This window comes from Oreochromis niloticus, linkage group LG9 (genome assembly GCF_001858045.2).
Source record: "Oreochromis niloticus isolate F11D_XX linkage group LG9, O_niloticus_UMD_NMBU, whole genome shotgun sequence".
NCBI lineage: Eukaryota > Metazoa > Chordata > Actinopteri > Cichliformes > Cichlidae > Oreochromis > Oreochromis niloticus.
The window spans coordinates 12,179,455-12,202,997 of record NC_031974.2 but is presented as its reverse complement, the minus strand read 5'-3'; the positions used below and the strand labels follow the sequence as shown (position 1 = coordinate 12,202,997).

The 23,543-nt window shown below is 40.6% G+C and overlaps 2 protein-coding genes across 3 annotated transcripts; both read right to left on the bottom strand.

Moving 5' to 3' along the window:
* Positions 1 to 3,992: 3,992 nt before the first annotated feature.
* Positions 3,993 to 11,758, bottom strand: LOC100700799 (patched domain-containing protein 3). The gene is made up of 4 exons (XM_003439285.4): positions 10,982 to 11,758; positions 8,514 to 8,635; positions 6,116 to 6,261; positions 3,993 to 5,887 (listed from the first exon to the last, which is right to left on the bottom strand). The coding sequence occupies exons 1-4, from the start codon at positions 11,699 to 11,701 to the stop codon at positions 4,317 to 4,319; spliced, it is 2,559 nt and encodes an 852-aa protein (XP_003439333.1). The 5' UTR covers positions 11,702 to 11,758; the 3' UTR covers positions 3,993 to 4,316.
* Positions 11,759 to 19,454: 7,696 nt separating this feature from the next.
* On the bottom strand, positions 19,455 to 23,403 carry thnsl1 (threonine synthase like 1). Of its 2 annotated transcripts, none has more exons than XM_003439163.5 (3): positions 23,255 to 23,403; positions 20,776 to 22,179; positions 19,455 to 20,285 (listed from the first exon to the last, which is right to left on the bottom strand). In XM_003439163.5, exons 2-3 carry the CDS (start codon positions 22,147 to 22,149, stop codon positions 19,482 to 19,484), a joined length of 2,178 nt encoding a protein of 725 aa, XP_003439211.1. In that variant the 5' UTR covers positions 22,150 to 22,179; positions 23,255 to 23,403; the 3' UTR covers positions 19,455 to 19,481. The 2 variants fall into 2 exon arrangements, with proteins under 2 accessions (XP_003439211.1, XP_019218845.1); XM_019363300.2 differs by having other exon boundaries at positions 20,776 to 22,058; positions 23,254 to 23,402.
* Positions 23,404 to 23,543: the final 140 nt, after the last annotated feature.

Below are 23,543 nucleotides of genomic sequence, written 5' to 3'. Positions count from 1 at the left end.
GCTCCTCCAGTCTGAATGGTGAAAATTCCTGAAGCAAGAAACTGAACCCCAGATTGTCTGTGATGTGATAAATAAAGGTCTGTATGAATGAGTGGGTGAAAGGGGCTTGTAGTATAAAGCCCTTCGAGTGATTAATAAGGGAAAAAAGCACAATATAAATGCCACTCTTCATTATCTAACCAGGCAGCGATAAAAAGAGTAGAAAAATTGAAATTCACATTAGTAATTCATAAACATTCATTTAACTTTTGCAGCGATTTATCCAGATAAAAGTCATCATATCTCTCTGAAAGGTAGCCAATAATGGCATTAACATAACTATCAGGATTTCCTTAACTGGTACATTTTAGACAACATCATATGCTCACCTGCCTTAATTCTTCATGGCATATATTCAGCAAGGTGTTGGAAACATTCCTTGGAGATTTTGGTCCATACTGACATGATATCGTCATACAGTTTGATTTGCTGGCTGCGTATCATCCATCATGCAGCTCTTCCATTCCTTTACATCCTAAACGAGTGTCTTTGTGGGTTACTTTTGCCTTCCTCAATTTTAAACAAACCATAAACAATGCAAAGTTTTTGTCTCAAAATTGTTTTAAAAATTACATCTTCTCACTAAATGCAGCAAACATATTTTTTAAAAACATAAAACTAGTTTGGTTTATCAATTAGTAAAATTACAAAAATAAAATAGTCTCTATATTAACATGTCTAATGTAAAATAACTCTTTTATGGAAACATTTTATTTACTTTTACACAGAAAAAATATAAACAATATGCTGAGATGCCATATTTACTTAAAAGATTAAACTACTGAAATCTAGATTTATGCTGTACATATCAAAAATGTGATAAAATTAGTGTAAAATAACGCAAAAAATGACAGAAGAAAAAGGAATTTTACAGTAATTTTACATTGGTTTGTTTATTCATTAACAGATATGTTGTGAAATTACAGAGGTTATCACCACAAAACTGGTGGAAAAATGGTATCAATATTTTTTTTATGTGTGTATAAAATCTGCAAGTATTGTGTCATTATGGTAATTTCTCAGTTGGTGTATTTTACATAACCAAAATTGGTAAAAGTTTAGAAAAATAATACAAATAGAAATGCATAATCTAAATGACAAATATGACTATTCTTACTGCATATAATTAACAGAGGTATCAGCTAACTATTATTAAACTATTGAACCAACTCTTCCCTCTCATGATATTAAGAGGAGAGTGGACTTAATGCTAATGGCTGAGGTGATGTTAGCAGGTTTAGCTTTTCAGCTACCTGTACAAAAATAATTTGCATTAAGTAGTATGTGTCTTTGGATTTAGACAGATTTATCTATTTACCTATTTAAGTGTCCCCTGTTCCCACACTTATTATTCTTTCTCTCGGCAGATTCTTTATGACTTGTTGGTATCAAGGGCTGGTGAAAAGGTGAGTTTGCACCATATGCATTTTAGGGATGTTCAGAAATTACACTTATATTTACGTGAAAACCCTGAAAGATTATACATATATATATATATGTGTGTGTGTGTGTGTGTGTGTGTGTGTGTGTGTGTGTGTGTATATATATATAAAAAAAAAAAAAAACACCCAGCACGCCCCTACGGGCGGTTTATCCTTCAAGCTCGGGTCCTCTACCAGAGGCCTGGGAGCTTGAGGGTCCTGCGCAGTATCTTAGCTGTTCCCAGGACTGCGCTCTTCTGGACAGAGATCTCCGATGTTGTTCCCGGGATCTGCTGGAGCCACTCGCCTAGCTTGGGAGTCACCGCACCTAGTGCTCCGATTACCACGGGGACCACCGTTACCTTCACCCTCCACATCCTCTCGAGCTCTTCTCTGAGCCCTTGGTATTTCTCCAGCTTCTCGTGTTCCTTCTTCCTGATATTGCTGTCATTCGGAACCGCTACATCGATCACTACGGCCGTCTTCTTCTGTTTGTCTACCACCACTATGTCCGGTTGGTTAGCCACCACCATTTTGTCCGTCTGTATCTGGAAGTCCCACAGGATCTTAGCTCGGTCATTCTCCATCACCCTTGGGGGCATCTCCCATTTTGACCTCGGGACTTCCAGGTTATACTCGGCACAGATGTTCCTGTACACTATGCCGGCCACTTGGTTATGGCGCTCCATGTATGCCTTGCCTGCTAGCATCTTGCACCCTGCTGTTATGTGCTGGATTGTCTCTGGGGCATCTTTACACAGCCTGCACCTGGGGTCTTGCCTGGTGTGATAGACCCCAGCCTCTATGGATCTTGTACTCAGAGCTTGTTCTTGTGCTGCCATGATTAGTGCCTCTGTGCTGTCTTTCAGTCCAGCTTTGTCCAGCCACTGGTAGGATTTCTGGATATCAGCCACCTCCTCTATCTGCCGGTGGTACATACCGTGCAGGGGCCTGTCCTTCCATGATGGTTCCTCGCCTTCCTCCCCTTTCTTGGGTTTCTGCTGCCTGAGGTATTCACTGAGCACGCTGTCAGTTGGGGCCATCTTCGTGATGTATTCATGGATGTTTCTTGTCTCATCCTGGAGTGTGGTGCTGACACTCACCAGTCCCCGGCCCCCTTCCTTCCGCTTAGCATACAGCCTCAGGGTGCTGGACTTGGGGTGAAACCCTCCATGCATGGTAAGGACATGCATACATATATATATATATACATATATATATATATATATATATATACATATATACATATATATATATGGAATGAAATTTGAAAATATAGAATGAAACACTTGAGTATATAGAATGAATGAACCTCATGTTAAGAGTTGAGGTTTTTCTGAATTCTCTGCTTTTACAAAATAGCATCAGCTGAGCTATTTCAGTATTTTGTAGAGTATGACAACTGTTTTGCGACAGCTGTTCAAACCGCAAATGCTACATATAATTTTGAGTCTATATTGCGTCAACTTGAAGATCATATTTTCATTATGGAGAGGTTGAAGTTGTAAAATGTTGCTTTTTTTGTTTCTTTCTTTGGGTTTTGATTGTGATCGTGGCTCAAGAGTTGGGAGTTCACCTTGTAATCGGAAGGTTGCTGGTTCGAGCCCCAGCTTGGACAGTCTTGGTCATTGTGTCCTTGGGCAAGACACTTCACCCGTTGCCTACTGGTGGTGGTCAGAGGGCCCGGTGGCGCCAGTGTTCGGCAGCCTCGCCTCTGTCAGTGCGCCCCAGGGTGGCTGTGGCTACTATGTAGCTTGCCATCACCAGTGTGTGAATGGGTGGATGACTGGATATGTAAAGCGCTTTGGGGTCCTTAGGGACTAGTAAAGCGCTGTATAAATACAGGCCATTTACCATTATTGCAACATTTCTAGCTCCCAGAATATTTTTTAAGGATTTTTTTGTTAAATCTTTTTTTTATTTTTTACGGTGCACATTATGAGATTTTGTTTTAATACTTCAAGAACGTATTATGCAGGTGGGTGGCTGTGGCTCAGGTAGAGCAATTTGTGTACTAATTGGAAGGTTGTCGGTTCAATCGCTGCTGCTCCAGATACTGAATCCCAAGTTGCACCCAATGCATTCACAGGTGTGTGAATGTGTGTGAATGGATGAATCCGGCATGTTGTATTAAGTGCTCAAGTAGACATAAAAGTGCACAGAAAAGCACTATATTAGAACCAGTCTGTTCACCATTTATCATGCACCCAATAGTAGTGAGATGCATACTATTTCCTGGAATGTGCAAGCATGGGACACTGTAACAGCATAAGGATCCCACAATGCAATGCAGACATAACACATAATGTACTGAAACATACTCACTATTTATTCTTATTTTATTTTATTCTAATTTTTGCTTCATAACTTTTGCACTGTCCACTTCCTGCTGTGACAAAACAAATTTCCCACATGTGGGACTAATAAAGGTTATCTTATCTTATCTTATCTTATCTTATCTTATCTTATCTTATCTTATCTTATCTTATCTTATCTATCTATAGCTGAGATCCAGTGTCAATAACACTTCAGTTTAAGTGTTCGTACTTGATTTTATTGTTTACATTTGTCAAAAAAATCAGTGGAGCATCTCAAACAAGATCAAACAAGGTTGTTTTAACAAGAATACATAAACTGAGAGGGGCACTGTGTCAGATTTTGGAGTTCTAATTTAGACAATACAACATATTCATAAATGAATAACTTACATCATAAAGTTTGAGTTATTTTCACTTGTGAGGTTGTTATTTAAAGAAACCTAACTTATACTGAATTCACTTACTTTCAAAGCAACAGTGCTAATATCATCTAAAATTGAATCTGTCTGACTAAAAGTCCTTACTGTAGCCACTTTGGTTATAGTTTGGTGACTTTCACAGTGTTGTCTTTGCTCGCTTCCTTTTCTGACCTGCATGTGAATATTGACAGGATTACTGGGATGAAAACAAGGCCATGAACCATCCCGATAAACATGACAAGAAAAAAAATCTTAAAAAATGTTCTAAAGGTGTTAAACTTTGATACAGACAACACTGACACCCCCAAAATGGTGGACAAGCCGCCTTGGAGGATGGGGAACCCCAGATGTGTGAGAGCATCCACAGCCTTTGCATTGGGATCCGTCTTTTTGCTGGAGACGAAGGCGTAAGACACGTGAGCGGAGAAATCTACAGTGAAGCCAATGCAGACGGTGAAAATGATCATGGATATGGAATCCAGGCTGATGTCCCAGAGCGCCATGAAGCCGGTCACGCCTACAGTCACTGAACCAATCGAACAAGTCACCAGAAATGAGCAGACAGGGTTAGGAATAAGCAGGAGAGAGACGATGAACATCACAGCTGTGATCACACCAACATTTTTGATCGTGCTGCTCACTACAACATCATACTGGTCAAAGAAGATAAATTTCTGGTTATAGACTAATAAAGAAGCTGCTCTGCAATCAGCTGAGGTGGACCGAAGTGCTTTAAGTGCATAAAGTTCCCTGCTGCCACTGTCAATATCAACCATCTGTATGAAAACTCGGGAGGCATGGATGACATCTCCAGTGATGTTCACATCTTGCTGGTAGAAAGGGAATAATTCAAAAAACTGAGGGAGATGTTTGAGGAAGGCATCTTTATCATTAAGGGTTAAATTATTTGCGTGCCCATACAACAAATAAGAGTCCAGCCAGGATGAAAAAATGTCTCTATCTACAATGTGGAGCCCTTTAAAGTCCTCAATGCATGCCTGGAGTTCGTGCCGCTTGGTTTCATCCCAGTATGGAAAAGGCTCACTGATAATAACCATCACAGATGGGCCATAATCATAGAAATAATGCCTATCCTTCCTGTTGTATGTGTTAACAAGGGAGTCATCAGCTGCCAGGTCATGAAGCTCAAACCCCTGCTGTACATGGAGGCATCCATAAATGCTTACCGCTAAATATGCCGCAAAGAAAAAGATTATCATTCCCTTGACCCAGGGTTTGATCAAAAATGGGCCGTAGTAATCCTTAAAGAAATAGCTGACTGTGTGCATCTTCTCTGCTCCAGTGCTCTTATCAAAGTCACCTCCTACGCAGCAGATGCTGTATAGCTCAGAGCGATTTTTAGGTCTGTCTGATGGAATTCGCTTGCAGGTCAGCCAGTGCCTGTTGCTGCCTTCCCGCCGCCCATTTAAAGCCAAGAAGGCTCCAAAGAAGGTGATGGTGTAGATGTAACAGAATATGATTGAGGCGCTGGTGTACAAGCAGAAGGCCTGCACGGATGGGAAGTAAGACTTGACGCCTATGAAGAACTTGAGAACATCGGTCACAGCGGTGATGGTGATGGGCATGATGGCTTCTTTGTAAGTGTGAGCCATCCTCTTTGAGACCGGGTCATTCACATGTGTGTGCTGCCAGTCAGACACCATTATGAACATGTTGTTCAGACCAATTCCTGGAATAAAGTGATAACAGTTCATGATAGTTTTACAGTACTCACATGACTCACATGCTTATAAATTAATAAAGTCACCACCTCGTAAAAGACCACTGAAACTTTTTTTTATCTTGTCATCTTTATTACTTTTATTACATTTTTAGTTACTTGGCTGGTGTTGCACTTCCAGTTGAAAGCTAAAACTAAAGTGTGGAAGGAAAGAAGCCAAAAGTGAATTTTTCTCACCAAGTAAAAGGAAAACTGCGTTTGCGACGGTGATAACAAACGGCACTCCGATGTAAAGCAGCAGGCCAAAGCCAGAGAGAACTGCCAGCACAGCGGAGAGGATACCGAAGACAGCCACCCACATCTTGTTCCTCACATTGTCCAGCCTGCCAAGGAGGAATAGATTGTATTTAAATCCATACAGATGATAAAGATAACAGTGAACTGAGGGCAAGGTCCAGTTTTTCTGAGCAGCCTGTAAAGGGTCATTGTTGGATGTTTTATAACAAAACAACTTCCTAAATATGATCTTTTATTGTGAATGTTCTTACAATTTGTAAAGTGAAGCTTGTAAAAACAAAAAACAGCCTCTTGTTCATAGTTAATACAGAGGTAGCAGCAGCTGACACAATCTGAGCCATAAACCTGACAAACAATAGCTGTCACACTTTCTGAAAATGTCCCGTCATAAAAAGAGAAACAGAAGGTAAATATATTGGCCTGATTGTTAATTATTATCTTTCCCTGTTACCCAAGTTATATTTTATATTCCCTGTTGTTAATTATTACCTGGTTAAATATCCAGGAAAAAATATATGTGCCAAACCACCTTAAAAATCTGTGGAATAAGATTATAAAAAAAATCTACATTTCAGTTAAATGTAGAAATTTAGTTTGTTTAAGAAAAATATGGAGAATTTCATAAATGTTTTTTAAATTATATCTTTAGAAAATAATAATTTGGTAAACACAGACAGTTGTATGTTAACCTAACATGTAAGACCATGTTCTAATAATGATTTTATGTAAATTGAAAAGTAAGTAAGAATTTTACTGATTAAGTGCACAGTGTGTTACTGATTAATTGAAGTTGGTTAGTGATAATAAGTCAAGAAACTTGTACAGACAATAATACAGAGAAAATCCCTTTGAGAAGGCACTTGGTGACAGTGGGAAGAAAAAACTCCCTTTTAACAGGAAGAAACCTCTGACAGAACCAGGTTCAGGGTGGGGAGGCCATCTACTGTTACCAGATGGGGGTGATGGGAAGAAGACAAAGACGTACTGTGTAAGAGAGTCAGAGTAATATTACCAATGATTAAATGCAGTGTTGTGTATAAACACAGAGTGACTGAGTAAAGATTAAATATTTGGATGCATCATGGGAGTCTAGAACTATTGCAGTGTGACTAAAGGGGGATTCAGGGACACTTAATCAAGCCCTACCTATAACTGTTGTCAAAAAGGAAAGTTTTAACCTAATCTTAAAAGTGGGGAGGGTGTCAGTGTCAGAGAACAAAGAACATTTCATGTGACATGAACTGTTTTTAAAAACACTGTTCACCATACGATCTTCTGTCTTCAAACAGTTTGAAGATAGAGGCATCAGCTGCTTTAAATATGAAAAATTCAAACAATGTTTGGGAAGAAGCTGACCGGGCTCTGATAAAGGTAAAAAAAAAAAAAAAATGCTGCCGATGTGTAACTGTGAAGCTCTAAAGCTCAGTAATTGAGATTGTGTTTCTTCAGTTGGATCACAAATCAAAGTGCAATAACAACTTCTCCAAGTACAAAAGATTTAAGTGAGTCATTATTACTCTTTACCTCGAGACAGAACTCAGCCAGTAGCTTCTCTCTTTCACTAAGCTTCTGGCTGTAGCTTGATTTTCAACAACCAAGCATGTGAGTCCTATCAATGTTTAATAGGAGGGGTGATAATTTGCACTTGTTTTACAGCAACAGGAGCTGGGCACCTTGTAGTAATCGACTCAGTCATTAACTCCTCTATATAACGAAAGTATTCTAGAGTCAAACGTGAGACCATCTGACAGCTAAAACTGAAACTAGGTCATGAGACATCCAGATCCAGGCCTCAACCTGACTCAACCTCAACCTGACACTGAAATAGTGGGACTTTAAGAGAGCTGTGCATAGATTTCAATGAGCTGAAGCAACGCTGCAAAACAATTGCTCACGTTACGTCAGATTATTCCTGCTAAAGGTGGTCTTACAAGCTTCTGAATCATGGGGCTGTAGTTAGGCTTCCACACATTGCTTCAGATTCAACTTCAGCTTTTTGTTTGTTAAATTAATAAAGACACTGTTATACATTGATATAAATCCTGGTTATTCTTCACCTCAGGCTGTATTTTCATAGACTGTTAAGGACCAGATTAGTTTTATATTGTCCTTAGAATTTAAAGGTCTATTTCTTTTTACTAGAACTGTAATTATGAATTCAAACTTCTTAATCTACATGAAAATAGCTCAAAACAAAAAGGAATTTTAAAAGAAATTAAAGTTAATTGTACTGCACTACATGTAACCTGACTGGGTCAGACTTATAATGATAAACTACAAGCGCTCTGCATCCTGGATTTTGCCACTTACTGCATGACAGTTGCTGATCATTTCTTACCTCAGGCAGGATATCACGGAGACGGTGACAGCACAGGCATAAGCGATGAGGAATAGGGGGAAGCCATCTGTGGTGTGGCTGTCAATCTCATCCTGCTTGGATTTCGAGGTGTAGTAAGACACCTACAAAAGAGCACAGCAGAAGGAAGTCAGCATGAGCGTTTAAGTCACAAAAAATGATTGCACACGGAAGTCCTGGCAGCTGTTACATCAGTGTTACCTGACAGTTTGGATTTAAAAGGAGAGTTCGCCCATAAAAGTCAAATATTTAGATTTTTCCTCTGGCCTGTAACGTTCGCCTGTTCCTCCACTTAGACTGTTTGGATTGAATTGCCCAGTTTTTGGAAGTAAACTGTAGAAAAGTTTATCTTCTCATGAATATAATGGCACTACGTGATAGCAGTACAATACTTTTAAATCAAACCCAGCAGAAATGTTTCTTGTTCTTCAAATCATACAATGTTAGTTCAACAAGGAAATCTTCAGACCTTGTTATGAGCATGTTTAATGCTGGAACACATCTGCCAACTAAAAGAAATGTGTGCATAGTTCACATTACAACCATTTTCAGGTTATAAATGACTCTATTATTCAGGAATACTTTCTTAATGGCTCAGTTTGTGATTATTCCATTTTTGTAGTTTCCTTTTATCATGAGATCAAGAGCTTGGTCCGCATAACCGGCAATACGTCAGACTCATTTCCAGTGCATGAGGGACTCTGCCAGGGCTGCCCTTTGTCACTGATTCTGTTAATAATTTTTATGGACAGAATTTCTAGGCCTATCCAAGTGGCGGGAGGTTTTCACTTGGGTGGTCTGAGAATCTCATCTCTGCTTTTCGCAGATGATGTGGTTCTGTTGGCTTTATCGGGTGATGGCCTCCAGCTTACACTGAAACAGTTCGTGGCCAAGTGTGAAACGGTGGGAATGAGAATAAGCACCTCCAAATCTGAGGCGATGGTCCTCAGGTGGAGTGCCCACTCCGGGTCAAGGATGAGATCCTGCCCCAAGTGGAGGAGTTTAAATATCTCGGGGTCTTGTTCATGAGTGACAGGAGAGGGGAGTGGGAGATTGACAGATGGATTGGTGCTCCGGCTGCAGTTATGCGGACTCTGTACCGGTCTGTCGTGGTGAAGAGAGAGCCGAAAGTAAAAGCAATGCTCTCAATTTACCGGTCAGTCTACGTCCCTACCCTCGCCTATTGTCACGAGCTGTGGGTAGTGACCGAAAGAACGAGATCACAGATACAAGCGGCAGAAAAGAGCTTCCTCTAAGAGAGGACTCCGCTTGAAGATTAAAAAAGTTATTTTCCAAAAAAATACAGGGGGAAGACATGAAGTAGTTTGTGCATAAAGTGAGAGAATATCAATGTCAAACAACATAAAAGTAAAGTAGTGATTCCTAAATCATATTTTGTTAAGTTTAACTAAATAAAATGAGGCTTAAAACTAGAATTACATTTCATAATAAGCTGTTAAACCATCACTGATAATGACATTATGAATTAAAAACACTGTAACATGTGAAATTTTGTGGGGGTGTTTTTGCATGACTTTGGTATTTTTATGTAGTTTTTCCATGCTGTTGGTGAAGAGAACAAACAACATAAAAAAGGACAATAAAAAAAAGGAACAAGCACTCAGTGTGGCTGGTAGTTTTCCACTGCTGATGGCACGTACTTGACCTTCACCCAAATTGTCTTTCACTCAAGTAGAACATTAAACCGCACAATGGTTCCAAAATTTACAACTGACTCCAAGCTTTTTTGTCAAAAAGCTTTAGGTGACACATTCCAATGAAGAAAATGTTTGTAGTTTCTAGCTACTTTGAAATCTTTTTGTAGTCAGTCTGTGGTCAAATGTATCTTTCTGTGATCATTTTATGTTGTTTTATTTTTGTGATTGAGGTCATTGTGCGCCAGTGTCCGGCAGCCTCGCCTCTGTCAGTGCGCCCCAGGGTGGCTGTGGCTACAACGTAGCTTGCCATCACCAGTGTGTGGATGTGTGTGTGAATGGGTGAATGACTGGATATGTAAAGCGCTTTGGGGTCCTTAGGAACTAGAAAAGCGCTATATAAATACAGGCCATTTACCATTTACCATTGTTTTTGCCCCAATTTTTGCAACCATGTGACAGGAAGAGTTTGGGCTAGAAGCACAAGTTTGCTAACACATTTACTTAAAAACTTTTTTTTTTTTTCAAAATTTATGAAAGATTTATTAAAAAATAATAATACTCATTACCAAACACAAAAAGCATCATTTGATGGCATTGTTAAAAGTATTTGTGGCTTCAACAGTCATGTGAAAAATAGTTAATCGTAAATGCACATTGAATAAGTACACCCAAGAATCTCTGTTTGCCTTTAAGCATTCAGATACACTAGAGTGGTTATGTTATTTGCTTCAACCTTAAAGTTTAAAAAAAGAAAATTAATAATAAAAACATGAGTAATGATGTGATACTCACATAAATGTGTTTGTTGTCTGTGTTGTCTGATAGGAGCTTTTTAAATTCTCTCAGCCATAATTTTGAGGCTTCAGCTGTGCTTTCCTGATCATCTAAGTAGTAGAAAAGTTTGACAGCTTCAGTGTTTCTGACTGAGCCACTATCATCTGTAATAACACCACCCAGCATTGCACCTAGAAAGAGTGGAGTAGCTTTGTGTATGTGGACTGGATAGGTGATGCTGGTCTGATTGGTTAGACTGTAGCTGAGGATTTCCAGGATGATGTTTGAAACACACTCTCCGTTGGCTCTGGCACACAGTTCATTGAAGCCCAGTCTCCCATTGTCCACAGTGATATCAAGGATCTTATTGTTGAGTGAGATGATGTCCTCTAAAACAAGTGTGTCCAGTAGATTACGGCTGTTCCTGGCCACAGCAATGAGGGATGCAAAGCTGCCCTTGTCATACTGCCTGTCTTCAGAAAACATGGAGTAATTGTAGGGAAAGTTTTCTTTCACAAAGGCTCTGGTTGCCTTTGAGGGTCCTTTACTTGGCGTAAACTGGCGCTCAAGACCATTGTCCTGTCTTTCCTGGAGAAAAATGAAGCCTCCGCTGAGTGCTGCTGAGAGTAACACAGGAACAATGAAAAAATATAATGGATAGGATCCGACTTTTGATCCAAGATTTTCAAAAAGCCGTGACAGAGGCTTTGTCAGGCAGTCAGTGCGTCTAGAATCCATCCTTAGTCTTGCAGGGCAGTGACACAGATCTGGTGTGACTGCACACTTATAAAGGGTGTCAAGATAAGCTTAATCCTAATACTTATTGCTTCTGGAAAGAGCTACCCTTATTCCAGGAAAAACAACATGACATGCAAATTATTCAGTGTCCAGTTTTTATTCTGTGACAGTAAAATGATAAGGCAAGCCCTTAAAATGATAAAAGGAAACAAGCTAATTAGTGAACCTAGAGAAGGATTACCAAAGGCTGACTTTGTTCTGACTTAATGAAAATAACCGGGGAGGGAATCTGATTTTATTACATTATGTTGCAACTATACCTGTAAAACTGTGTCATAACTATGTGACTTTATAACTAAATTACTTTGTAGTTGTGTCATGTCACTAAAATTACTTAAGAAGACTCAATGCTGAAGACAAACAAGCTCATAAAAAAAAAAAATCAGATTCCTTCTTAGTTAGTCGTATTGAGGATTAAAGTATCCCTTTCTGTGAAGAGTCTTTTGACATTTTGGAATTTAAAAGGAATGCTCAAATAATTTCTGTTACCAAGCTGTAGCTTTTAAAGTCAACTCCCTGTGAACCACTTGGACCTTCCGTTGCTGCTGCTATGATGCAACCTGAATGTCCTGTTACGACCGTTTGTACCCACGGACCTCAGCAAACATCATCTTCTGTGTCAAACTGTCCAGAAGCTGGAAATCCCCAGAAGTATATTCTTACTGAAATGTTGCCATTTTGCCACAGTGGAGAAAATCCAGATCATTGCAGGCACTTCCAGGTAGTCAGAATAGGACATTCAGAGAGTGTATAAATGTAGTAGGAGGGCTGGCAGAGACAAGAAGTTAGGCCTTTCTTAAACTTATACACAGTTATACTGGTATAATGTCGTGTTTAGTCTATTTAGATCTAACTCTGGTTCATTTTGCCCCTTGGTGCTGTTCATTTCCCCAGGTGTGAACACAATAATGGCACTCTGGTTTGTGGTACTCTGGTCTATAGTACACTTCTACAATCCATTTTGCATCTCAAAATGTACTGTAGGTGTATGAAGGCTAGCAATTAGCTGTGAAATTAACATAAATTCACACTTTTCTCACACAGTACCTTTGTCCTGTATTTACATTTGTTGCTCCCAACCCAGACATATCCAGTGACCAGACTGAATATTCTCACGTGGTTTATAGTGACTCCATTTTGGTTCGCTTGGAGTTTCTGTGACCACACTGACTCGTCCACTGAGAATTTATAATTGATTGTAATTCATTATAATATATTTATAATTCAACTGCACATGCACCCCAGGCAGCGTACCTCAAGTCAACATCAAAGAACTATAACAGGAATGACTATTCATTCATTGGATCTCCAGCTGACCATGTCTGATTGTAATCTAAGCTTCACACTTAATTTACTGTACTGCATTGTTGTCAATTTTGTTATGTATTTGCCTACAGAGAGTGATTTTCAACCAATGCAAACATGCTTCCATGCAGCCCAAGTGCACCTCCCTCGACGTGGATGGCACTGGGCATCAGTCAATAGGAAACAGTTAAGGGAATGACAATGAAGTTCACCAGGAATGGGAAAATTGTGAAATAAAACCATCGAAGATCAAAAATATTCTGCGAACGAAGTACAGGCAGTGCTCCAATCAGTTTCATTCCAGCTCTTTGTGTCTTATAACATTGCTCTTCTCCATGATGGACCAACAACAAGGCTCAAATTCAATGGTTGCACCATATACAGTGTTTTAGATACTCCGTCCATCTGACAAGAAATGCTCAGCAGGTAACAGGCAGTTCCTAGCTGGCCACAAAATGCCATTGGACTGCCAACGCGCTACTACCACTGAACTATAATTTCCCCCATAATGTTTCAAGGGACAACTGAAGGTCAGTTATAAAAATGTGCTTGGAATTTAGCAACATTTGGGCTCTACAAGGTGTGAAAATCCAGGAGGGTTAGTTTTACACTTCCAAGCTTGTCTCCATTGATATCATTTAACCCCTGTCATTCAGCTGTCAGTCAGAGCCCTGCCTTCGAGCCACAGCTCATATCTCATCTTGCAGAGGTCCTTCATGGGGTCATCAATTTCTCATTCTCTTGGTGATTCTAGCAGACAGTTGGCAGAAGAGTGGTGGAGACATCAGTTAAGTCAAATCTTTTCTTCAACTTGCCTTTTGTCTTTAAAGCTATTAAAGACCGTTAACAATAGACAAACACTGGTGTCTGTTCTTTAGCCCTCAGTTTGCATCAGCATGCAAATGAGTTGTTCCACTCCAAAAGCTACCATCTTCAGGTGGGCGAGTAAAAGTTGACACTTTCATGAGCTTTTTCCTGTGTTAGAGAATGTGTTGTAGAAAACTAGGAAAACCTGGCTTCATTTGATGTTGACGAGCAATGGTTCTACTCTGAGCTCCTCCCAAACCACTGAGCTCCTCACCCTACCTCTAAGGGAGAGCACAGGCACCCTTCAAAGAAAACCCATTTCTAAACCAGTCATGGCGACCTTTGTAATATCACAATTGTATCATTAACGAAAATCAAATGACGAAGATGAAAACCCAAACCTCCTAAACCCATACAATGTTTATATTAAACTTTATTATTGATGGCTTTGCACCCAAACACTCTCACCAAAGCACGCGGCCAGCTGCCAAGAATTTAACTCAGATCTTTGCAGTGGTGGGCGAGTGTTTTTACCTTTGCTTCAGTACCAGTATTTAGTGCCAGAATTATATGCCAATGCTTTCCTTTTTTTAATGTGCCAAGATGGACAAGGATTAACTGTTCCCCCTGTGGGCTTTATTCTTGGCAGAGTGGAGAAGACTCTGAAATAGCATTTATTCAAAGCATCAAGGGACAGTAAAATGACACTGAACCAATGCTAATGACTTTCTGTGGGGATGTTTGAAGCTGCAGTTCATTTATACAACAAATGACTGTAAAATTTGAAAAGACAGGGGAAACATTCTACATTTTTACACACATTAAACTTAACCATGGAAAGGCTTGCAGTTTTAATTTGGCTGTGCCACATTGCCAGCCACTTCATTAGGTACACAGAATTGCTATTGTAAATATCATATCAGTCAATTACATGGCCTCAAGACAACATGCTAAAGTTCAAACCAAGCATCAGAATGAGGAAGAAGGATCTCTTAACTGGCTTTGAACGTGGCATGGTTGCTGAATCCAGATGGGCTGGTCTGAATATTTCAGGAACTGCTGATCTACTGGAATTTTTCCATACAATACTTTCTAGGGTTTACAGGGAATGGTCATAAAAAGAGAAAACACTCAGTGGGTGGCAAAAATACCTTGTTGATGCAGTAGGTCAGGAGAGAGGGACCAGATTGCTTACAGCTGACAGTAAGGCAACAGTAACTCAAATAAACACTTGTTACAGCAGAGATATGCAGAAGAGCATCTCTGAATGCACAACATGTTGATCCTTGAAACAGAAGACCACACCGGGTGTCACTTCTGTCAGCTAAGAACAGGAAACTGAGCCTACAATTTACATCACCTCACTTGAATTAAATTGAATTAGCTGAATATTATTGCTGCCTATGTCCATCCCTTTATGGCCACAGTGTACACATCTTCCGATTGCTGTGTCACAAAGTTTGAATCATCTCAAACTGGTTTCTTAAACATAAGATTGAGTTCACTCTACTCAGATGACCTCCACAGTCATCAGATAGCAATCCAACAGAGCCCCTTTGGGATGTCTGGGAAACGAAGATTTGAATCACAGATGTGGAGCCGACAAATTAGCAGCGACTGTGTGATACTGATCACGTCAAAAGGGAACAAATCTCTGAGGAATATTTTTAGCACCTTGTTGAGTCTGTGCCATGAAGAATTCAGGCAGCTCTGAAGGCAAAAGGACAACATCACTGCTCATCTGTCTGGCCTGGCCCTGCTGAGATCCTCCTTGAAGTGTTTTTTTTAGTAGCTCCAGTACTTCACTAATTGTATTCTATCATTTTTAGTTGTCCTCCTCTATTCCTTCATGTATACTTTTTTTTGGCGGGGAAAAATCCCAGTTCCCAAACCAAATACAGCTGACTGCAGTCGTACAACACCTCCTCATAAACACCACAGGTTAATAAATTACCTGGCAGTGCTGTTGTTTTATAGGAATCTTTATAAAAGCAAGCAGCTAGAAGCAGAAGCACAATCTCAACATGGTTCGCTGGATTTTCTTTCTAAACTCCTGCGATGCATTAATTTCTTCTTCTCTTTTCTATTTCCCTTCACTGTTAAAGAGCAGTTTCCATTATGCCAGCGGTTCACATTAAGGGGATGGGAACAGGCTGCTACCTGCAATTATCCTTGCTCACCCAGCCGTGGGTCACTAGGTGCTGAGCAACAGCTGGCTGTCTCGTTCCCTCCACCACTCACACACACTTACAGTCACACACCTGCACACCACACTCATGTGCCTCCAGACTCCTTCCCACCCATTCTTTACATTCACCTGCCAAGCAGCTTGATTTATAAGGCCAATCTTCAGAGCGATACAAACCACAGACGCATAGGAGACGCACAGATTCAGTGTAGTGTGTTATGTAATATATTCATGTATAGAAAAGTGATCAGTCATCCTGTGTGGAAGAGCAAACACGCACACAATGTAGGCAGCAACAAACTGTTAAGGAACAATACTGACTCGGTTAGACTTGGGAAGAATGAAATTGCAAGGTTCTAATAATGAATTACGACATTCCCCTAAATGGTAAATGGCCTGTATTTATATAGCGCTTTAATAGTCCCTAAGGACCCCAAAGCGCTCTACATATCCAGTCATCCACCCATTCACACACACATTCACACACTGGTGGTGGCAAGCTACATCGTAGCCACAGCCACCCTGGGGCGCACTGACAGAGGCGAGGCTGCCGAACACTGGCGCCACCGTTATTTCGTAAATAACGAAAAAATAAATAAAGATAAAGGTTTTATTGATGTATGATGGGTGATACAGATTTGAATGGGAAATACAGTTAGGGCCTTAAAAGTTGTGTGTTTTGCCCCTTTTTTATTCATTCTCAAAGTATGAGTGTAGGAAGTACAAGACAGAGTCATAAACATGACTGTGCTAAACAAATACAAAATGAGCAACTACAGTTAATTGATAATGAAAAGGCAATCAAATGAGCTGATAAACTTTAGATCTAGAAGACCTAATAGGTACTATACACCCACCTGTGATATTAAAGTGTTGACCAGATTACCAGTTACTATTACAGAAAACACTTCTCACTTCCTGCAAAGAGAGACAGTGATCCAGATCAGAGGGCATGCTAGCAAAGTGCTTTGTCAAATCCGGCCTGACTTTCCATCTATTTTAACAACTGCAGCCATAAGCAATCCTGCAGATCTATGAAATGTATCTTCCCCCTTCCTCTTGCCACAGCTGCTGAGGCAGCACCTGGATTTAAATGACTAGACTGATGGCCACAGAGACAGGATTCAATTCTGAACGCCTGATGGTGAAAGTTGATGATGGAAAAATTACCCACAGACCTGTTTCTGTTCTTTCTCATGTGAGAGGCATCTGGGAAGAATAACTGTAAATCATTTAATTCCTTTACAACCACCACTTTAACAAGATCACATGCTGCATTCTTATCATCAAAATACATGATGATACAGTACAAAAGTCTTTGACCACTTGTAGTTTGGTGATATTTTGTTAAGGAAATAGGAAACAGGTGCAGGAATTAATTGAAAAAAGCACAAACTGTACAAATCTAACAAGCTTGAAAGTCAATTTGGTGGTAATACAGTTTGTTCGCTGTTACCATCCAATGAAGCCTGAACTCTCTAAGGCAGGAGTGGGGAACTCAGGGCCTCGAGGGCCGGTGTCCTGCAGGTTTTAGATATCACCCTGGGTCAACACACCTAAATCAAATGATTAGTTCATTACCAGACCTCTAGCGAACTTCAAGACATTTTGAGGAGTTAATTTAGCCATTCAAATCGGCTGTGTTGGATCAAGGACACATTTAAAACCTGCAGGACACCAGCCCTTGAGGCCTGGAGTTGCCCACCCCTGGCTCTAAGGCAAGTTTTTCACTTTAGTAGTTTTCATGAATGGTTCTCTGGGCATCTTGAAGGACATTCACAGCTCTTCTTTGGATGTTGGCTGCCTTTTGTTTCTGTTCTCAGTCAAGAAGATCCGGGCCCTGAGGACACCAGTTAATGATTGATCGAGCTCCATTGTTCTTTCTTCTGTCCAGGTATGTATTTACTGCAATGGCAGTGTGTTTGGGACCATTGTCATGCTGATAAATTAAGTCGTTGATAATCAGACACTTTTCAGATCCACGGTGGATCAAAATCTGAGAAAATCTGACAAATCAGTTTGACAAGATCTCCACCATTGGCTGAAAGGCTAACTCCAAACCATGACAGAGCCGCCAGTATGTTTTACAGATGCCTGTAGACATTCTGAAAAGGGTCATGTTCAAGGACTGGACTGAAAATGGGTGAAAAAGCAGTCGATTACCAAAGATCTTAGAAAGCCCTTCAGAAAGGTTGGAGGACTATTGCTCAAGACCACTTTTAAAACAATTGCAAAAAAGTCTAGCTCCTTGGAATTAACAAATCAAGAACAAAGCGGTGGATTAAGACTTTTACACAGAAGTCTGTTTTTTATGACAAAAAAAGCATTTTCTAGCTTATCAAGCAACTATTGAACTCCTCCAGGTTTACATGGTCAATACTGGAAAAAACACAAATTACTAAGAAAAGACGAGGTGAATAAAACATCGCTTTATGATTAAAAAGTCATTTAACAGTCAGATTTTATTACTGCAGAAATGTGTGATTAAAGTAACATTATTGATTTTACACCATATTTTACTGGTATTTGACCTTCCCCTTGCATCTACATCCATATACTGTTAATGAAACGCAGCAGTAGCCAAGGGGTAGACATCCCCATCTGATGAGCTTCGAATCCAGACTTTCATGAGAAGAAATGTTGCATAATCAATAAAATGAGTAATAAAGCTGTTTAAAGCTCTATTAGAGTATAGTTTGTGTAAAATATGTTCATTTTTCTCAATCCTGGAGGCTCAGACAGATTTACCTTTTTAATTTGTCTTTAAATGCATTTTCACAAGGTTGCTCGCTCATTTGTTTTCCTTTATTGACATGTTAATCAAGATTTTAGGTTTTTCCCTTTGTAATGTGCAGGGGTGCACATAAGTGGTCCGCAGGTGCGCATTTGCTGTCAAAATAAAAAGACGCGCACCTGATAAGAAGTTACAACGCACGCTTGCGTACATATAAAAAGGCACTGTTTTTGTCAGCTAGAGTGGGATTTTCACGGCATATTCTGCACCACATCTCTGCGTTCATCATTTGTTTGAAGCCAGCTCACCTCCTGCAACCATTTTTCTGAGAATACGCGCTTCTTTTGGGGTTCGGACTCCTGACATTTCTTTGGAGGTGGAGGAACACCAAAGTAATTGCTTAAAGGAGCTTGCTTCTTCAACATGTTTAAGAGTGCTAAACAAATGTCTGTCCTCCTCCAGAAAATCTTATGTACGCAAACGCGCGTTGTAACTTCTTATCTGGTGGCCGTCTTTTATTTTGACAGCGAATGCGCACCTGCGGATCACTTACGTGCACCCCTGGTAATGTGTTCTGTTTGCAGTAAAAATCAAGTGCATGAAACAAAGAGGACAAAGAAAAAGAGTGCTTTTGTAATTTCTGGCTAATTACTTGAAGCTGGACATCAACAAAAGCTGGGATCATTTTACATAACTTTTAAGAAGGAGTCCTGTATCATGCTCTCCACCTGGTCTACCAGCACACTGTACTCTGCTTCACAAATGCTGTGTTTCCTCTTGGCACTTTCTTTCAGGCATTTTATCATCTCTCTGTGCATTTCTGGCCTGGATGCAATAAGTTCCAGCTTCTTGAGCTGCTCAATGGGATCCTCTGGAATATTTGGGATTTGTAAAGCTTTGAACACAGCGGGAGCAAATTTCCCATAGTGAGCCGTGGAACAAAACACCACGGGACACGAGCCATCCTGCAGCCTATCAGCGACGACTTTAGCCACAGCGGTGTGTGTGTCCATGACGTAGCCCGTCTGTGTGTGAACTCTCTGGATGGCGGCCAAGCAGTCATCCTCAGAGCACCAGCCAGACAGCACTTCCTGCTGAATGGTGCCAAGAAGAGGCTCGGGAACCTGAAAGTGCTGCTGTCTGTCTAAGCGTGTGAACAGGTCCTTGACAAGATGGCTGTTTCCGTCGGAGACGTGGTAGATAAACCTCTCGAGGTTGGAGGACCTCAGGATATCTATAGCGGGGGAGTGGGAGAGCATCAGAGGCCGTCCCCGAAGATCGTACTGGCCTGTGTTGATAAAGTCAGTGATGACACGGTTGTGGTTGGATGCACAGATAACTTTTCTTATCGGGATGCCCATTTGTTTGGCGTACACAGCTGACATGGCATTGCCAAAGTTGCCAGTAGGGATGCAAACATCAATGGGATCGCCGAATTTGATGATACCATCCCTGCACAGATCCAGATAGGCTGAAGAATGATAAACCACCTGAAAGAGGAAAAAAACTTAGTGAAACTTTGCTTAGTGTTGCAAAATAAGACTGTCCTTGTGACTGACTAAAAATCACAGACTTTTAGCAAGTAAGTGCATTACTGAAGGACAGCAAAACACCTGGATCAAACATTTGGTGTTTTCACAACAACAGAATGGGAAACACAATAAAATTTTACTTTATGCATTTTAAAGAAAGTCTGCTTTGGTCACTAGCATACTGGGGTCATAGTTTGAAGTTTAGTTCCACTTCCGAACAGCACAAACCAGAAATGGACACCACTCACCTTCAAAGTAAAAGTTTTTAAAAACACAGCTGCAGCTCTAAAACACAATTTTTTTGGTAACCATGGAAATCTGCTAGCAACCAAAGCAATCACAATGTCGGCTATGAAAAAGCTTATAAATTTATAATGTTATAATTTAATTTTTAGATTTATAAAAATCACTGTCTTCTTGCAGTGACACTCAATAATCATCAACCCACCTGTGGCAACAGCCGTGCCCAGTTGATGGAGTTGCCGGTGCTGAGGACTGTGCCGTACTCCACAGCGAGATGCCCTGTCAGCCCCGCCTCCCCAAAAATCCTCTTGATATTTCTCTGGCAGAAGTCAAAGTCTGACAGGACGCTGACAGCCCTGGCATTGCCCTCCCTGTAGCTCATCATCTGGAGCTTCTGAATCGCACTCACTCCTCCCTCCGGGAAGAAAACCAGGACACCGGTGCGGTGTCTGTCAGTGCCGCTCAGCCTGCTGAAGCCACTGAGCACTGCACTGCCAGTGTCTCCAGATGTGGCTACCAGGATGAGGTAGTTACACATGGGTGGGAAGCAGTAGGCGAAGAGCTGAGGCATCAGCTGCAAAGCGAGGTCCTTGAAGGAAGCGGTGGGGCCGTGAAAAAGCTCCTGAATGTACTGATTGTGGGCGAGGTGTTTTACAGGTGCGACAGCCTTGCTGGCAAAGTTTGACCCATACGCTTTGAATATCATTGTTCTGAGATCCAAAGCAGAGACGTCCAGAGGGTGGATGCACTTTTCAAGTAAAACTAACGCTCGCTCTGGGTATGACATCTCAACTAACCTCTGCCATTCGCGTGTGCCTATCTTTGGGAAGCCATTTTTGGGTACATAAAGCCCTCCATCTGGAGCCAGACCCTCCACAACCACATCACTAAAGTATGTTTTCTGCTTGGACAATCCTGTGCTATCACATCGGGTTGAAATAAATGTTTCTTCATCACTTTTCTGGTATCTCTCCACAGCTTTCAGCACCTTCTCTGCTACTTCCTCCACTGTGTCTCCTGTTCCACACAGCACCCTTACATCAAGCCATTTCTCATAAAACTGTTTCCTGTAAAGCAAAATGTCCTTCATGGATACCCCTCCCTCCTGGCCCACTATCCTGTTCACCTTCATGCTGGTGAGTCTCTGTAAGATGTCCTCACTGTCCACATCCAGGTAGATGACCAGCCCGCTCTGTTTGACATGCTGCATTGCTTCAGCATGAAGAGGATTAGAGCCCGTCAGGGAAACAACACACCCAGAGGCAGAGAAGTTACACAAAGCTCGACCTTCTTCCTCCAAGAAACACCTTCCACCAACTGCTGCCAACTTAGCGGCAACGGGCATCTTCCATGCCGTCTCCAAGACGTCATCATCGACATCTATGACAGGGAGTCCCAGTTTGTGGGCCACTATCTTCCCCACCGTAGTTTTTCCTGCTCCCGGAGGACCCATGAGCAGGATGTTCTTGTCCCCCAGGCAGGTGGATCTGGTGGAAAGCCATGATTTTTGTGTAGACAGTGAACTCAGGCACCATCTGGCAGCTCTTATTGGAAGCTGGCTTGTATTCAGTAAAGCCATTCAGGAATGAAATGACAACAGCCCTTACCCCTGTGAAAAAGAACATATTTCAGTTTTCTTTCTTTTTTTAAGAACAATGGTATTCTAAGATTATTGTACACCTAAATTTACAAGTCAGCATGTTAGCTTTTTGACAGACCTTGAAAAGTATTATATAATCTTGTCACACACCCTAAGATCTTTAAAGATAAGAAGACACCATTCTAAAATCATTATCTCAACCATTTAGACAATAACTCTTATTGCTTTTAGATTGGCCTTAAAAAGCCATACCAAAGCTGTAAATATGAACAGAAAAACATCTGATTACATAAGATGGGTAACAATAAACCTACCAAGCATATATGCAGTTACATTGCAAGTACATTTAAGTGCAATGACAGGCACACCTCCCCTTTTTTAGACACATGCACTGATGTCCAAATATGGTGAAAAGTGTCCCACTTTCTGCACAGCATTTCTATGCCTTCTCCCTCATTCTACACAGCGTGAGGCTCTAACTTACAATGGCAGCGAGATGATTATCAGGCAGAAGAAGAGATAATATCTGCTGAAGATATCAGTATCTGATTACTGGGAGGGTGGGGTTAACAAAATATCAGATAACATCATAAAAACAAACCTCCGCTTTGATTTTAGGCAATTTGTTAAGCTTGTATAAAACAAGATAAAGTGCATCTGTCCTTCAGATGGCTGATGTGAGAGTTTTAACCTTCACACGCAAACATGTGCTTTACCCCATATGCAGTCTGAGGGGGACAAACTGGAAAACCCGAATTCATTGCAATGACTTTTTTTTTTTTTTCATAATTCGTACAGTTCAATAGTGTTCAACGGCAGCATAAAAAAGTCTTTTTTAACGTAGGTTAGTTTATTTCATTTAAAATGACCGTTAAGGTATAATTACAGATATCAGTAGCATGTTTAGATTTCTGCTTTCGAAATTTAGAGAGGAAGCTAGTCGAGGAATTTAAAGTCAGTTGCAGTTTTAATTACCAAGCTCATAAGCTTTGATAAAATATCGTAAAAGGCTGCTATAACTTCTCGGGTTATTCAGGACACTCACAGATGACCCTAAATGAAATTGAATGAGCAGTTCACTCACGCAAATAACGACTCTCCATAAGCTCCACCTGTTAATAAATGACTTCGTAAATTACGTGATTATGCGGTCTTGTTAGTTTACACAAGGAAATGAACTCTTTACTGCAACAGTCTCCACAACAGTCGCCATAAATAACTACGGTGAGCCTAGAGGGACAAAATTATGTTTATCACTGGAAGCAAAAAAAAAAAAAAAAAAAAAAAATGCTTATCTATATACAAATTCAGCGACGTTTTAAACTGTAACCCAACAGCTTAGAAGTTGTAGCAATGAATGCGATGTTGTAGCA

What these genes read in the sequence shown, in the direction of transcription:
- LOC100700799 (XM_003439285.4), bottom strand. Translation starts at nt 11,701, where the DNA reads ATGGATTCTAGACGCACTGACTGCCTGACAAAGCCTCTGTCACGGCTT. An exon ending in CAGACAACAAACACATTTAT is followed by an intron (nt 8,636 to 10,981) that starts GTGAGTATCACA and finishes GCTCTTTTGTAG; the next exon opens with GTGTCTTACTACACCTCGAA. An exon ending in CGCAGTTTTCCTTTTACTTG is followed by an intron (nt 5,888 to 6,115) that starts GTGAGAAAAATT and finishes ACTTTATTCCAG; the next exon opens with GAATTGGTCTGAACAACATG.
- thnsl1 (XM_003439163.5), bottom strand. Translation starts at nt 22,149, where the DNA reads ATGGCTTTACTGAATACAAGCCAGCTTCCAATAAGAGCTGCCAGATGG. An exon ending in GGGCACGGCTGTTGCCACAG is followed by an intron (nt 20,286 to 20,775) that starts GTGGGTTGATGA and finishes TTCCTCTTTCAG; the next exon opens with GTGGTTTATCATTCTTCAGC.